At 43.3% G+C, this 15,601-nt stretch overlaps 1 protein-coding gene across 1 annotated transcript in view; it reads right to left on the minus strand.

Annotated features, from left to right (window-relative positions):
- Window positions 1-1,383: 1,383 nt before the first annotated feature.
- The window catches only part of LOC121285053 (E3 ubiquitin-protein ligase MARCHF4-like), a 143,301-nt gene continuing 129,083 nt past the window's right edge, over window positions 1,384-15,601 (minus strand). The window contains exon 6 of the mRNA XM_041201174.1: window positions 1,384-1,808. Within this exon, the coding sequence (XP_041057108.1) occupies window positions 1,486-1,808 (323 nt within the window). The 3' untranslated portion in view covers window positions 1,384-1,485. The remainder of the gene's footprint in view (window positions 1,809-15,601) is intronic.

Genomic DNA, 15,601 nt, shown 5'->3' on the forward strand with positions numbered 1-15,601 from the left:
TACCATCAGTGAATCCCCCATTATCAACATCTTGGGGGTTACTGAACTGGACTAGCCATATAAATACCGTGGCTACAAGAGCAGGGCAGAGGCTGGGAATCATGCGATGAGTAACCCACCTCCTGACTCCCAATGCCTGTCCATCATCTACAAGGCATAAGTCAGGAGTGTGATGGAATACTCTCCACTTGCCTGGATGAGTGCAGCTCCCACAACACTCAAGAAGCTTGACACCATCCAGGACAAAACAGCCCGCTTGATTGGCACCACATCCACAAACATTCACTCCCTCCACCACCAAAGCACAGTAGCAGCAGTGTGTACCATCTACAAGATGCACTGCAGGGGTTCACCAAGGCTCCTTCGGCAGCACCTTCTAGACCCACGACCACTGCCATCTAGAAGGACAAGGGCAGCAGATAGATGGGAACACCACCACCTGGAAGTTGCCCTCCAAGTCACTCACTATCCTGACTTGGAAATATATCACCATTCCCTCAGTGTCACTGGATCAAAATCCTGGAACTCCCTTCCTAACAGCACTGTGGGTGTACCTACACCACATGGACTACAGCGGTTCAAGAAGGCAGCTAACCACCACCTTCTCAAGAGCACTGGGATGGGCAATAAATGCTGGCTCAGCCAGCGAAGCCCACATCCAATGAATGAATAATAAAAAATCATAAAGGGGTCTGAAGACAGGGATGAGAATTTTTAAATGAAGGAGTTGCTGGATTAAGAGCCAATGTAAGTCATTGAGCAAGGGGTGAAAGGGCTACGGGACTGGTTGTGAGTTAGGATACAGGCAACAGAGTTTAGGATGATGTCAAGTTTATGAAGAGTGGAAGATAGAAAGCCAGCCAGGAGAGTTTTATCAAAATATAGTCTAGAACATAACCTGTAAATAAGAACAGTAGGAGGCAAGAAGTATCAAAGGCATGGGTAAGAGTTACAGCAGCAGGTGAGTTTAGATAAGGGCAGAGATGCATGATGTAAATTGGTGGTCTTGGTGATGAGCAAATATGTGGTCAGAAGCTCAACCCAGAGTCAAATATGACATCAGGAATGATCTAGATCAACCTCATATGTCTGTCAGGCTGAGGCAATGGGAATATTGTAATGGCTAAGTCTATCTGTTAAATGGGAATATCTAGTCTGGATCACAGTGAAGTCATCCATCTGGCAATTGGCTCTAAATCAAAGAATGAGAGCATGCTCAAAGAATTGTTTAACAGTTGTGGCCGTTTTTATCTTGTTTCACAGGCAGTTCAGATTATACAGTGACTGTAATTTATGAACTGGATTAATTTCCATTGTGTGGCCTCAATTGTGGTCTACTTCACAGACAGCCCTGGTAGATTTGCGGTGCCTGATGTTGTCCTTCTACCATCTGTCTCTCAATCCCGGCCTCTTTGTTCTTCCTGCAGCTGTCAGTCCCATGTTTAATGATGCCTCATCAAGTTGTCCTTAAAACAGGTCTTTTCATCAGACTGTAGTCACCCTCATCACCAGTTCTCTGCTTGCACTTGTTTGGTGCCTCTGTTCATTAGACCTTAGGTGGCTGAGAATGTGTAAAATAGTGTATGCACAGTGATGATTGGACATGGTTCCCAACGGCCGGTTGCCTCTGGAACTGTTGTGTGTTGTAGATGACCTTTCGGCCCGTGAGTTCCTATTACGGTTCGGGCCGCTCTTCTGATCCTCCATGTCCTTGGACTTTTCATAGTTCAGTACTTTCCATTGCTGGTTAACTGCTTGCCAACGCTTAAAGATTCGATATACAGATGGTCCCTCGTGAATAATCAGTCCTGGAAAGGCAGAATGGAAAGAGCAGTCAAAAATCAATTTCACTACTGGAGCTCAGTTCAATCCCAGTTATTTGTGATGATAAAACCACTGTAGTTTTAACACAAAATTAGACCACTTGACTTGTTGTGTGTGGGCTAGTGCTGACCGCACATCACAGATCATAATCTAATTATCTTTCCTTGCCCTATCCCATTACCTTTGAATATTTGATTTGCATGGTTATCTGATTATTTCTCAAATATATTCAAAATCAAGAGGAGTCTGGACAGAGTAGATAGGGAGAAACTGTTCCCTTTGATGGAAGGATTGAGAATCAGAGGACACCAATTAAGGTAAAAGAACCAGAGGCGACATGAAAGAAACTTTTTTACGTAGCGAGTGGTTAGTATCTGGAATGCTCTGCCTGAGAGTGTGGTAGAAGCAGATTCAATCATGGCTTTCAAAAGGGAAATAGGTCATTAGATCATTATCTGAAGGGAGAAGATTTACAGAGCTACGGGGGAGGGGGGAAACGTGGAGTGGGACTAGCTAAATTGCTTTTGCAGAGAACTGGCATGGACATGATGGGCTGAATGGCCTCCTTGTGTGCTATCACCATTCTATGGCTTTAATACAAAACACAGAGTGCAGTTGTACTTTCATTTTTATTCTGTAAATTAAGGAGACCTTAACTGCAAGGAACATTTCTGTCACACAAGTGCCAGGCAATGACTATCTCACACAAAAGAGAATCTAACTCTCCCATTGAAATTCAACAACATTATCATCACTGAATCCCCCATTATCAACATCCTGGGAGGTTACCATTAACCAGAAACTGAACTGGACTAGTCATATAAATACTGTGGCTACAAGAGCAGGTCAGAGACTAGGAATCCTTCAGTGAGTAACTCAACTCCTGACTCCCCAAAGCCTATCTAACATTTACTAAACACAAGTCAGGAGTGTGATGGAATACTCTCCACTTGCCTGAATGAGTGCAGCTCCAAGAACACTCAAGAAGCTCGACATCATTTAGGACGAAGCAGTTCACATGATTGGCACCCTATCCACTGTCTTAAAATTCACTCCCTCCGCCACCAACGCACAGTGGCAGCGGTATGTATCATATACAAGATGTACTGCAGCAACGCGTCAACACTCTTTCGACAGCATCTTCGAAACCCGTGACCTCTACCATCTAGAAAGACAAGGGCAGCAGATACATGGGAACACCACCACTAGGAAGTTCCCCTCCAAGCCACTCAACATCCTGCTGTGGAAATATATCACTGTTCCTTCACTGTGGCTGGGTCAAACTCCTGGAACTCCCTTCCGAATAACACTGTGGGCGTACCTACGTCACAGAGACTGCAGCAGTTCAATGTGATTCACCACCTCCTTCTCAAGGGCAATTAGGGATGGGCAATAAATGCTGGCCTAGACAACGATGCCCACACCCCCTAAAAGAATAAAAAAAACCCTGCATTTTGCAACTTATTCTAATTATTTGTATATTGAAGTGCTCATAATTGAAGTGCTCATAATTTTATTATTTTATACTTTATTTTAATGATTGCCTGTAACAAGTTTATGAATTATGATTACTTGTTTTATTTATATCATCATTGCAATTCAGCATCTGCTGGCATGATAAATTTTTAACAACTTAATTATCAGGAATAGGAGAACAGACCTGCTGAATGATTATCTATCAATTATCTATTATTCTATGATTCAGCAGTTGTATAGTGGATTCCAAAGGCCAAGGACTTTTTTATGCTTCTCGTACAATTCCTGTGTGAGAGTGCCCTTTATTAATTCTCAGTCTGTAACAGTAGTCTTTCTTTCACTGTTTACCTCCTCAAACCTGTTACTCATTTTGCATACTTCTATTAGATTCCCCTTAGTCTTTGCTAATCACTGTTATCATCATTGCAGCTCCTAGATGAGGTTGTCCTTAGTCAGGATTGGTAAAGACTGTTGGAGGCAAGGCTGTGGGTATGCTTTATCTTTTACTGACATTCTACTAACTATGTACAGTACAAGGCTTAGCACGTGGCTTCACATAGAACTATCTCTCAGCATAAATAACCTGGAAAAACTCAGCAGGTCTGGCAGCATCGGTGCAGAAGAGCATAGTTGACGTTTCGAGTCCTCATGACCCTTCAACAGAACTAAGTTCAATGCAAACTGGAGGAACATCTTCCGACTAGGCACTCTACAGCCTTCCGGACTGAATATTGAACTCAACAATTTTAGATCATGAACTCTCTCCTCCATTCCCATCCCCTTTCAGTTTTTTTCCCCCTCCTTTTTGTTCTTTACAATAATTTATATAGATTTTTCTTTTCCCACCTATTTTCATTATTTTTAAATGTATTTCTATCCACTGTTTTATCTCTACCTTTTAGCCTTTTTAGTATCCCTTCACCCCACCCCACCCCCACTAGAGCTATCTACCTTGTTTGTTTGTCCTGCTTTCTACCCTTAATTAGCACATTCCTTTAGATAACATCACCACCTTCGACACCTCTTTGTCCTCTTGTCAGTGACATCTTTTGGTTATCTCCACCTATCACTGGCCCTTTACCACCACCCCACCCCCCCCCCTTAAACCAGCTTATATTTCACCCCTTTCCTATTTTTACTTAGTTCTGTTGAAGGGTCATGAGGACTTGAAACATCAACTGTGCTCTTCTCCACAGATGCTGCCAGACCTGCTGAGTTTTTCCAGGTATTTCTGTTTGTGTTTTTGTTTTGGATTTCCAGCATCTGCAGTTCTTTGCTTTTATATCTCTCAGCATACCCTGATGATGTAGACTGTTTATTTGCATATCTAACATTAACCCTTTACACCACATCTTCCCCCAAGCTTCTGACCCTAGTAAATACATTGGGGAGAATTTTCCCCATATCGGGTGGGGAGTGCAAGTGTGGGTGCTGGCAATTGGGACTACGCTGCCATTTTGTGCAGGCGGGCCAATTAAGGCCCACCCAGCATGTTTGGCAACTCCCGGGGATGGTGGGAGTGGGTTGGCACAGGCAGAATGGCAATTGCCGCCGGGTCCAATGGCAATCCGGTGGCCTGTTTAAAGGCCAAGCTGCAGCTGCACCAAGGCTGCTGTACATGGCCAGAGGTTGGGAGCAAGGCAAGGCAAATCAAAAAGAGGCATGCAGGAGGGTAAGGTTGGTGGGCAGTGTGCGCCCAGGTTTTCTGATGAGTGCCTTGCTGCTCTCCTCGAGGAGGTGGCAGCACGGCGGGATGTGCTTGTCCCCGAGGACGGGAGGAGGAGGCCACCCCAGTTGACACAGCGTGCATGAGAGGAGGTTGCAGAGATTGTGAGCTCCCATGACGTGGTGCGGCACTCATGGACCCAGTGCCGCAAGCGCTTCAATGACCTGCTGCGCACGGGAAGGGTGAGTAGCATGTTGGCATCATTCACTGCACCCATCATGTAACTTCTCCCCCGCTGGCGGTTGACCCATGTCTGAGTGCTCTGAGTGCAATGAGTTAGTGATGGCATGTGTCCTTTGCTGGGCGGCCCACCAGAGATTGCCTATGTATTCAGCATGAGAGGGTTGAGATGAGATGGGTTCTGCGCCCACAGCATGTGGTGCAGTGACACCCACGCAACTGTGGTGGGTTCAACCTGGAGGAGCTACACCCAGGCTCACTGGTCGAACTCCAAGACATGTGGAACTCAGGGTGATGACTTGGTGTGAGGGGATCTTCAAGGTGCTGTGGCACATATGGATGTGCTGCCCTCTGCGCTCCACGTCATTGTGCCTCCTTGCAACAGCTGGTACAACTGTATGTTCCCAACCATCATGAAGGGCTAGGCGGGTTGGTGGGGTGCTAGCGAGGGAAAGAAGCAGGCATATAGTAGTGTGAGTGCCAGCCACCAGCAGGGGAAGGATGCACTGCGAACCTGCAGTGGCCAGCTGGGCTTGGGGTGGGCCAGCTGCAGGGAGATTGATGGTACAAGTATCATTTATCAATGCAATTTTTTCATGAGAAGAATTCTCATAACAGCGCCAAGCAGCTGAGGACTGGCAGTGGGCCAGCCCAGATCTTGATGCTCAGCCACTATGAGCAAGAGGCACTGGACCTGGAGAGGCGGCATGCGCCCAGGTCCATTGGAGCCGGAGAGGTTGGGGTTCCATGGGCAGGTATGTATGGCCAGCACTCATGTCACCCAGTAGTTTCCCAACATCAATGCCATTGCTGATTGTTCAGCTAGTGGCGTTACCAACATGGTTTGCCCAGTGCGTGTGGAATAATGAGCACTTGATGATGCGGGGGACAGACATGTACATTGACATTGCCCGCAGGCTAACTGATCGAATTTCCTTACTCTTCCTTTTAGCATCATCGGCGAAGGGCTGGGAGCTGGAGCAGCAGGGGGATCCTCTGACACCTGAGGGGCATGAAGTTGCACCACTGGAAGTGTCACACCAACTCTGCCTGGTCGGCACCAGCGCAGATACTGGCACCTCGGTGGGCATTGTTTCTTAGGCTAGTGTCCTGGGTCACAGCGATGAGGGCACTTCACAGTCACTGGAGCAGCTGGTGGAGACAGAGAGTGCTGATGGCGCCTGCAGTCGGAGGACTGAAGGGGCCCAAGCACATGCTCAGGCTGAGCCTCTGGAGTCGTGGGCAAAGCGGCCGGATGCTTGGGAACATCTGGTGGAGATACATGAGGCTCTGCTTGGCTTGGTGTCAGTGGTGGAGAAGTCTATGCGGGCTGTGGTCGATGCATTGAGCATCATGGCTGAGCACCAAGCTTCCTCCATGGAGAGATTGGCGACTCTCATGAAGAGGCAGCTTCAGGGAAAGGATCAGGGGTTCCTGGGGTTGCGTTCAGACTTGCACATCCTCACAGGAGTATTGTCCTCGTCTGGTCAGTGCCTATGTGGGCGGTGGTTTAGCCACCAGGTATCCCACCTCAACAGTATTTGAGAAGTCACAAATGGTGCTGAACATTGTGCAATGATCAGTGAACATCCCCACTTCTAACCATATGACGGAAGGAAGGTCATTGATGAAACAGCTGAAGATGTTTAGGCCATGGGCACTACCCTGAGGAGCTCCTGCAGTGATGTCGTGGGGCTGAGATGACTGACCTCCAACAACCACAACCATCTTCCTTTGCTAGGGCTCCTTGATGCCACACTCGGTCAAATGCTGCTTTGATGTCAAGGGCAGTTACTCTCACCTCACCTTGGGAGTTTAGCTCTTTTGTCCATGTTTGAACCAAGGCTGTAATGAGGTCAGGGGCTGAGTGGCCCTGGCAGAACCCAAGCTGGGCGTCAGTGATCATGTTATTGCTAAGCAAGTGCCGCTTGATAACGCTGTTTATGATCCCTTCCATTACTTTAGTGATGATGTACAGTAGACTGATGGAGAGGTAATTGGCTGAGTTGGATTTGTCCTACTTGATTAAGAGGGGAAAAATAGAGTAGGAGAGTAAACTTGCAAGGAACATAAAAGCAGACTGTAAAAGCTTCTATAAGTTAATGAAAATAAAAAGATTAGTGAAGACAAATGTAGGTCCCTTAAGTCTGAAATGGGAAAATTTATAATGGAGAACAAGGAAATGGCAGAGCAATTAAACAACTCCTTTATCTCTGTCTTCATGGATGAAGACACAAATAACTTCCCAGAAATGCTTAAACATGTTTATTAAAAGTTGTAAATCGGAGCTGATCTCCCTGAGGCAGCACTTTGCGAGAAAGCACGCACACCCAGCTCTGGGGGTGCTTAATCGGCCTGCCCACTTAAAATGGCTGTGCACCCCCGACTGGGGGCGCTAATCAGAAGCCCGCTTCTGCACTTCACCCCCCGATGAGGGGGAAAATGTTGCCCTGTGGGTTACTGTTGCCTTTTGAAGATTTACCTGGGAGTGATTAATTTGGGGATTTGTTTAAAAGTTATTATGGTAGTAATTTGTAGCCATGTGTATGCATTTAATTTGATGTTAAATTAATAGATGTTTAATTTAGTTTTATATAAGAAACCTTTTGAGGCTTGGTGGTCTTATTCTGACTTGAGAGCTGTACCTCAAACATACCAATTAAAAATATAGGTTATGGCAATTGTTCAAGTTTCCCTCTGGGATTTAAACAACTCAGCCTTTACCAACTGCTGTGTCATAACACTCCACATCCACCCTGTCAAGATGCCTCAGTGTCTTATATGTTTCAATAAAGTCATCTCTTACTCATCTAAATTCCAGTGGACACAAGCCTAGCCTGTCCAACCTTTCCTCATCAGACAGCCTGCCCATTTCAGGTATTATTCTAGTAAATCTTCTCTGAACTGCTTCCAACAAATTTACATCCTTCCTTAAATGAGGAGACCAATACTGTACACAATAGTCCAGATGTGGTCTTGCTAATGTTCTGTATAACTGAAGCATAACCTCCCTACTTTTGTATTCAATGTTCCTTGCAATAAATGATAACATTCTATTAGCTTTCCTAATTACCTGCTGTACCTGCATACTAACTTTTTGTGACTCACGCACTAGGACACCCAAATCCGTCTGCATCTCAGAGCTCTGCAGTCTCTCACCATTTAGATAATATGCTTCTTTTTTATTCTTCCTGCCAAAATGGACAATTTCACATTTTCCCACATTATACTCCATTGGCCAGATATTTGCCCACTTGCTTAACCCATCTGTATCCCTTTGTAGCTTCCTTACATCCTTTTCACAATTTATGTTCCAACTATCTTTGTGTCATCAGCAAATTTGGCAACCATACATTTGGTTCCTTCATCCAAGTCATTTGTATAAATTGAAAAGTTGAGGCCTCAGCACTGATCCCTGTGGCACACCACTAATTTCAAAATGACCCATTTATGCCTCTTCTGTTTCCTGTCAGCTAGCCAATCTTCTATCCATGCCACCATATTGCCCCATACATTATGAGCTTTTATTTTCAGCAATAACTTTTAATGTGGCACCTTATCAAATGCCTTTTGGAAAGCTAAGTACATCAAACAGCTCCCTGTACAAGCTGGACAGATTGCACCCCAGTAGGATCTGGACCAATGTTCTGTTGAAGGGTCATGAGAACTTGAAATGTCAACTGTGCTCTCCTCCACCAATGCTGCCAGACCTGCTGAGTTTTTCCAGGTATTTCTGTTTCTGTTTTTGTTTTGGATTTCCAGCATCCGCAGTTTTTTGCTTTTATCTCCTTGCAGGAGTATTGACTAGTATTGTGGGGGAGGGATTAAAATAGGGTGGCAGTGGGATGGGAATGTGAGTGGGGAGACACAGGAGAGGAAAACAAAGATAGAAATGAAAGACAGAAAAATAGAAAGCAAAAGTGGAAGGCAGAGAAAACAAGCGCTAGCAGCAAATAGGGCCTTGGTACAAAAAAATGTGTAAAAATGTCAATAAGTCAAGTCTAAAAGCACAGTATCTGAATGCAAGAAGCGTTTGCAGTAGACGAATTAACAGTGCAAAGAGATGTAAATGGGTACGGTATGTTTGCAATTACAGAGACATGGCTGCAGGGTGACCAAGGCTGGGAACTGAATTTTTAAAAAATTCATTCACGGGATGTGCATGTCATTGGGTGGGCCAGCATTTATTGCCCATCCTTAGTTGCCATTGAGAAAGTGGTGGCAAGCTGCCTTCTTGAACCGCTGCAAGGGTATTCAATATTTAGGAAGGACAGGCAAAAAGGAAAAGGAGATGGGGTGGCATTGTTAGTTAAGGATGAAATCAATGTGACAGTGAGACAGGATATTAGTTCAAAAAATCTAGATGTAAAATCAGTCTGGGTGGAGCTAAGAGGCAAGAAGGGGCGGAAAACATTAGTGGGAGTTGTCTATAGGTCTACAAACAGTAGGTAGGGGATGGTATTAAGCAGGAAATTAGAGATGCATGTTACAAGGGTGCTACAGTAATCATGGGTGACTTTAATCTACATATAGACTGGGCAAACCATATTAGCAATAATACTGTGGTGGATGAATTCCTGTAGTGTGTACAAGGTGGTTTTTCAGACAGTACATCGAGGAACCGACCAGGAAACAGGCTGTCCTAGATTTGGTATTGTGCAATGAGAAAGGGTTAATTAATAATCTTCTTGTGCGGGGTCCTTTAGGGAACAGTGACCATAACATGATGGAATTCTGCATTAGGATGGAAAGTGAAGTAGTCCAATCTGAAACTAGGGTCTTAAATCTAAACATAGGAAACTACGAAGGTATGAGGCATGAATTGGTTACAATAGAATGGGAAACTTCATTAAAAGGCAGGACAGTGGATAGGAAATTACTAATATTTAAGGAATGAATGCATGCATTACATAGTTATATATTCCTTTCTGGCGCAAAAACACCACAGGAAAAGTGGGCAACCATGGTGAACAAGAGAAATTAAGGATAGTATTAGATCCAAAGAGGAGTCATAAAGTTGCTAGAAAAAGTAGCAAGCCTGAGGATTGGGATCAGTTTAGAATTTAGCAAAGGAGGACCAAGAGATTGATTAAGAGGGGAAAAATAGAGTAGGAGAGTAAACTTGCAAGGAACATAAAAGCAGAGTGTAAAAGTATATAAAAAGAAAAAGATTACTGAAGACAAATGTAGGTCCCTTAAGTCGGAAACAGGAGAATTTATAATGGAGAACAAGGAAATGGCAGAGCAATTAAACAACTACTTTAGTTCTGTCTTCATGGAGGAAGACACAAATAACTTCCCAGAAATGCCAGGGGACCAAGGGTCTAATGAGGAGGAGGAATTGAAGGAAATTAGTATTATTTTAAAAATTGCTGGAGAAATTAATGGGACTGAAAGCTGATAAATCCCTGGGATCTGATAATCTACATCCCTGGGCACTAAAGGAGGTGGCCACTGAAATAGTGGATGAGTTGGTTGTCATCCTGCAAAGTTATATAGATTCTGGAACAGTCCCGGCCGATTGGGAGGGTGACAAATGTAACCCCACTATTGAAAAAAGGAGGGAGGGAGAAAAATGGGAATTACAGACTGGGGTTAGCTTAACATCAGTAGTGGGGAAATTGCTAGAGTCTATTGTAAAGGATCAAATAACAGCGTACTTAGAAAATATCAATAGAATTAGACAAAGTCAACATGGATTTGTGAAAGAGAAATCTGGAGTTTTTTGTGAGGATGTAACTAGCTGAATAGATAAAGGAGAACCGGTGAATGTGGTATTTGGGTTTTCAGAAAGCTTTGATAAAGTCCCACATAAGAGGTTAGTGTACAAAATTAAAGCACATGGGATTGGGGGTAATATATTGGCATGAATTGAGAATTGGTTAGCAGTCAGGAAGCAGAGAGCAGGAATAAATGGGTCTTTTTCAGAGTGGCAGGCGGTGACTAATGGGTACTGCAGGGATCAGTGCTTGAGCCCCCGCTATTCACAATATATATCAATGATTTTGATGAGGGAACCAAATGTAATGTTTCCAAGTTTGCTGATGACACCAAACTTGGTGGGAATGTGAATGGTGAGGAGGGTGTTAAGAGGCTTCAAGACAATTTAGACAAGTTGAGTGAGTGGTCAAACACATGGCAAATGAAGTATGATGAGGCTAAGTGTGAAGTTATCCACTTTGGTAGGAAAACCAGAATGGCAGAGTATTATTTAAATGGTGATAGATTGGGAAATGTTAATATACAAAGGGACCTGGGTGTCCTTGTATACCAATCACTGAAAGCAAGCATGCAGGTGCAATAAGCAGTTAAGAAGGCAAATGGTATGTCAGCCTTCATTGTGAGAGGACTTGGGTACAGGAGCAAGGATGTCTTACTGCAGCTGTACAGGCCTTTGGTGAGACCACATCTGAAGTATTGGGTGCAGTTTTCTTAATTAAGAAAGGATATACTTGCCATAGAGGGAGTGCAGTGAAGGTTCACCAGACTGATACTAGGGAAGGCAGGATTGTTTTATGAGGAGAAATTGGGTCGACTAGGCTTGTATTCACTGCAGTTTAGAAGAATGAGAGGATCTCATTGAAACTTATAAATTTCTGACAGGTATGGACAGACTGGTTGCAGGGATGATGTTTCCTCTGGCTGGGGGGGGGTCTAGAACAAGGGGACACAGTCTCAGGATACGGGGTAAGCCATTTAGGACTGAGATGAGGAGAAATTTCTTCATTCAGAGGGTGGTGAACCTTTGGAATTCTCTGCCACAGAAGGCTGTGGAGGCCAAGTCACTGAATATATTTAAGAAGGAAATAGATAGATCTCTAGACTCTAATGACGTCAAGGGGTATAGGGAGAGAGTGGGAGTATGGCATTGAGATAGAGGATCAGCCATGATCATATTGAATGGCGAAGCAGGCTTGAAGGGCCAAATAACCTACTCCTGCTCCTATTTTCTATATCTCTCTGTTTGCCCTTTATCCACACCACATATTAGCTTTTGAAAGAACGGCAATAAATTGGTTTAACATGATTTCCCTCTCACAAAATGATTTTGACTTTGCCTTTTTACCTTGAAATTTCTAAGTGCCCTATTATAGAGTCCTTAAAAATAGCTTCTAACATTTTCCCTATGACAGATGTTATGCTAACTGGCCTGCAGTTTCCTGCTTTCTGTCTCCCGCCCTTTTTGAATAAAGGAGCTACATTCACTATTTTCCAATCTAATGGAACTGTCCCCGAATCTAGGGAATTTTAGATGCCAGGAAGATATAATAATTCTCATCATGTTATTGGAATTTATTGTAGAGTAATAGTGTGGTCTGTGTCTGTGAGACTTAATTAAATTAAAGGCAGCTGGTCTGAAGGCTTTGATGTATTAGAAGATAGGCTAGGTTTGAAATGTTAAGTGTGTAGACATAGGGGTAAAGAGCACATTTGTATTTTGAAATAAACCAGACTAGATTGATTTCAAGGGAGGGGTTAAATGTGTCACCTAGCCAGGTGAAATTCAGAAACAGTGGGCAGAACTTTTCCCTCTTCAGTCAGGCATGGCAGGTGGGCCTGGGAGCAGCCTCAAAACCGACCACCGCCGGAGATCAGGCTCCGACCGCGATTTCACACTGACTGGTCAATTAACGGTCAGCTGGCGTGAAACATGCACTGGGAGCCTCAGCACTGCTGGGGTGAGGGCAGGAGGAACTCGAACTCTGAAGTGTGCGCATGTGCAGGGAAGCGTGCACTGACAGCTCCCTGAAGGCATAGAGCTGCCTCAGGGAGCTGACGGATTTTAAATACAAAAATAAACTTTTAACTTATGAGATAAACATGTTCCTACATGTGGCTCAGTCACATGAAGAGGGACATGTGAAAAATCTTGTTAAAAAATTTTTATTGTTTTTTTAGTAAGCACTGGAAACCTCATCCCGCCAGTGGACGAGGTTTCGTTAAAAATGCAAAGGCCACCTGGCCTATTTGCCCACCTGCCACCCAATCAGTTGAGTGGGCAGTGAAAAATGCAGCTTATTTAATTACTTAAGGGCCTTAATAGGCCTCTTAATTGCCCACCGACTAAAAGAAAGTAAGAGTGCGCAAAGACATTGGGATGCTTGCCCAACAACATCGCACATTATTTCACTCCCATTCGGGTTGGGCACACACCCATCCTTGGGACGAAAATTCTGCCCTGTGAGTTTATTTTTCCCAAAGAATACTGGTAAAATTGGTACTGTGAGAGATTTTTATTATCAAAGAGGTAAAGTCTAAAGACAGTGAAACAATGGGCATTTGCGTCCATAGGGTGTAAAGGAGCATAGGTTGTGTGTAAGGGCAGGCATTCTAAGATCTAAACAAGTGTGAAAAGCCTTTCCTTCTAATCCTCTACAAAGAACTGAAGTTAAAAACGCTCATTTTGAACTGGATTATTCAGGGTATTGTGTTTCTTTGCCTGGGTCTTTTAAAATCTATGCATCTGCTGACTTAACAAAAGTGTAACTGGGAGTTAGATGTACTGGGGGGATTAGAAGTTATCATAGTCGTAATTTGCAGATTTAGGTGTGTGCTTAAAATCATTTTTTATATTAATAAAGATTTAATTTAGTTTTGTAAGAAACCTATAAGACTTTGTGGTCTTATTACTATTGAATTCAAGGCACGCATCTTGAAATTTATACAAGTTGTAAAACAGTTGTTTCAAGTTTCCCTTTGGGATTTGAGCAGCTCAGCATTTACCATCGGTTGTGCCATAACAAAGTTGGGGGCTCTCTGCAGGATATATTTTAAATTCCTTGACTGAGTTGGAGTTGGTGAATCTTAAAGCAATGAGTACGAGATGCACTTTGAATTCAGGAATTGGCATGAGGTTTTTTTGTAGTGATGAGACTGCAATATGGCCTTGGCAGTAGCTAAGACTTGTTTGGGAGTTGAAGTTATAACTTTGGCTGGTTTACAAAAGGTAACTAAAGTTAATGGAATTAGTGGATACATTACAATTGGGGTTACCAGTAGGGGTGAAGAAAGCAGATATAATTGAAGGTATAGAACAGCGTTTAAAGTTGGAAGCAATACCTGATACTAATGAGTCACAGCTGGAGGTTATGAGACTTCAGTTAGAAATGAAGAAGCTTGAACTTGAACAAGCAAAGGAAATTTAAAAAACTCGAGCTAGAGGCAGCAGAAAAAGTAAAAGAAAAAGGAAGAGCATTTCAAAGGGAACAGGCAGAAAAGCAAGAGAGAGAATTCCAGCTCAAAATGCAGGCAGTTAAAAAACAGACTCCAGAAGGTGAGAAAGGACTTAGCTAGAGCCAAGTGGAGGGATGTTTAAATTTGTACAAGCCCTTCCAAAGTTTGGGGAAAGAGATGCGGAAGCATTCTTTATTTCATTTAAGAAGATAGATAAATGGATGAAATGGCCACGGGAAAATTATTGTTGTTGCAATCCAGGTTGGTGGGTAGAGCACATGAGGTTGATGCTTCAATGTCAGAAGATATGTCGGTGAACTATGATGTGGAAAAAAAAGGCTATTTTGAGTGCGTATGAGTTGGTTCCTGAAGCATACAGGCAGAAATTTAGGAATATGAGAAATCAGCCTGGGCAAACTTATATTGAGCTTGAGAGAGTAAAACAAAGTAATTTTGCAGGTGGATATGGGCATTAAAGATGGAGAGAACATATACAGCTTCTAGGGAGGCAATTCTTTTGGAAGAATTTAAAGATTCAATTCCTTCGGTAGTGAGAACTCATGTAGAGGAACAGAGGGTTGATTCTGTAAGACAAGCAGCAAGATAGCTGATGATTATGAGTTAGTTCATAGAACTAAACCTTTTTTTGTCACCCTTTTAAATCAGAAAAGGATAGAAAGCAGGAACATGAAAGGAAGGCGAAGGTCAGGGAAGAAGAGTAGGTGGAAATTCGCAAAAAGTTTTTCTCAGAATAAAACAGAAGGAGTTGAGGGTAGATGTGACATTTGAAAATTGAGGTGTTTTCATTATAATAAAGTTGGACGTATGAAATGTGTGTGGGAAATTGCAGGGAAAATCTGTTGGAATTATAGGGGTGCAGAAAAGTTTTGGAAGTAGAAATACTGTAAGTTCTGAGGTTCAGGCACAGGAAAAAACCAGTGGTTTGTGTACAGGTAAAACAGGAAGAATCAGTGATAGGTAAAGAAGTGGGAATGTGTTAACAAGTTACCCAAGAGATTTCTGAGGAGCAGGTTGCAGAAATATTTAAAGATTTTGTGTGTGAAAGGAAAGTCTTTCCATGTGTACATGGTGGAGTAGGTAAAGATGTTAAAATCTTGAGACACAGGGGCTAGTCAATTCTTAATGTTGTGGGATAGTGACATTTGTTGTTCAGAGGAAGTATTGCAGGAACAGGTGAGGATAAGTGGGGCTCATGGAGAT

This window comes from Carcharodon carcharias, chromosome 12, assembly GCF_017639515.1.
Source record: "Carcharodon carcharias isolate sCarCar2 chromosome 12, sCarCar2.pri, whole genome shotgun sequence".
Classification (NCBI taxonomy): Eukaryota; Metazoa; Chordata; class Chondrichthyes; order Lamniformes; family Lamnidae; genus Carcharodon; species Carcharodon carcharias.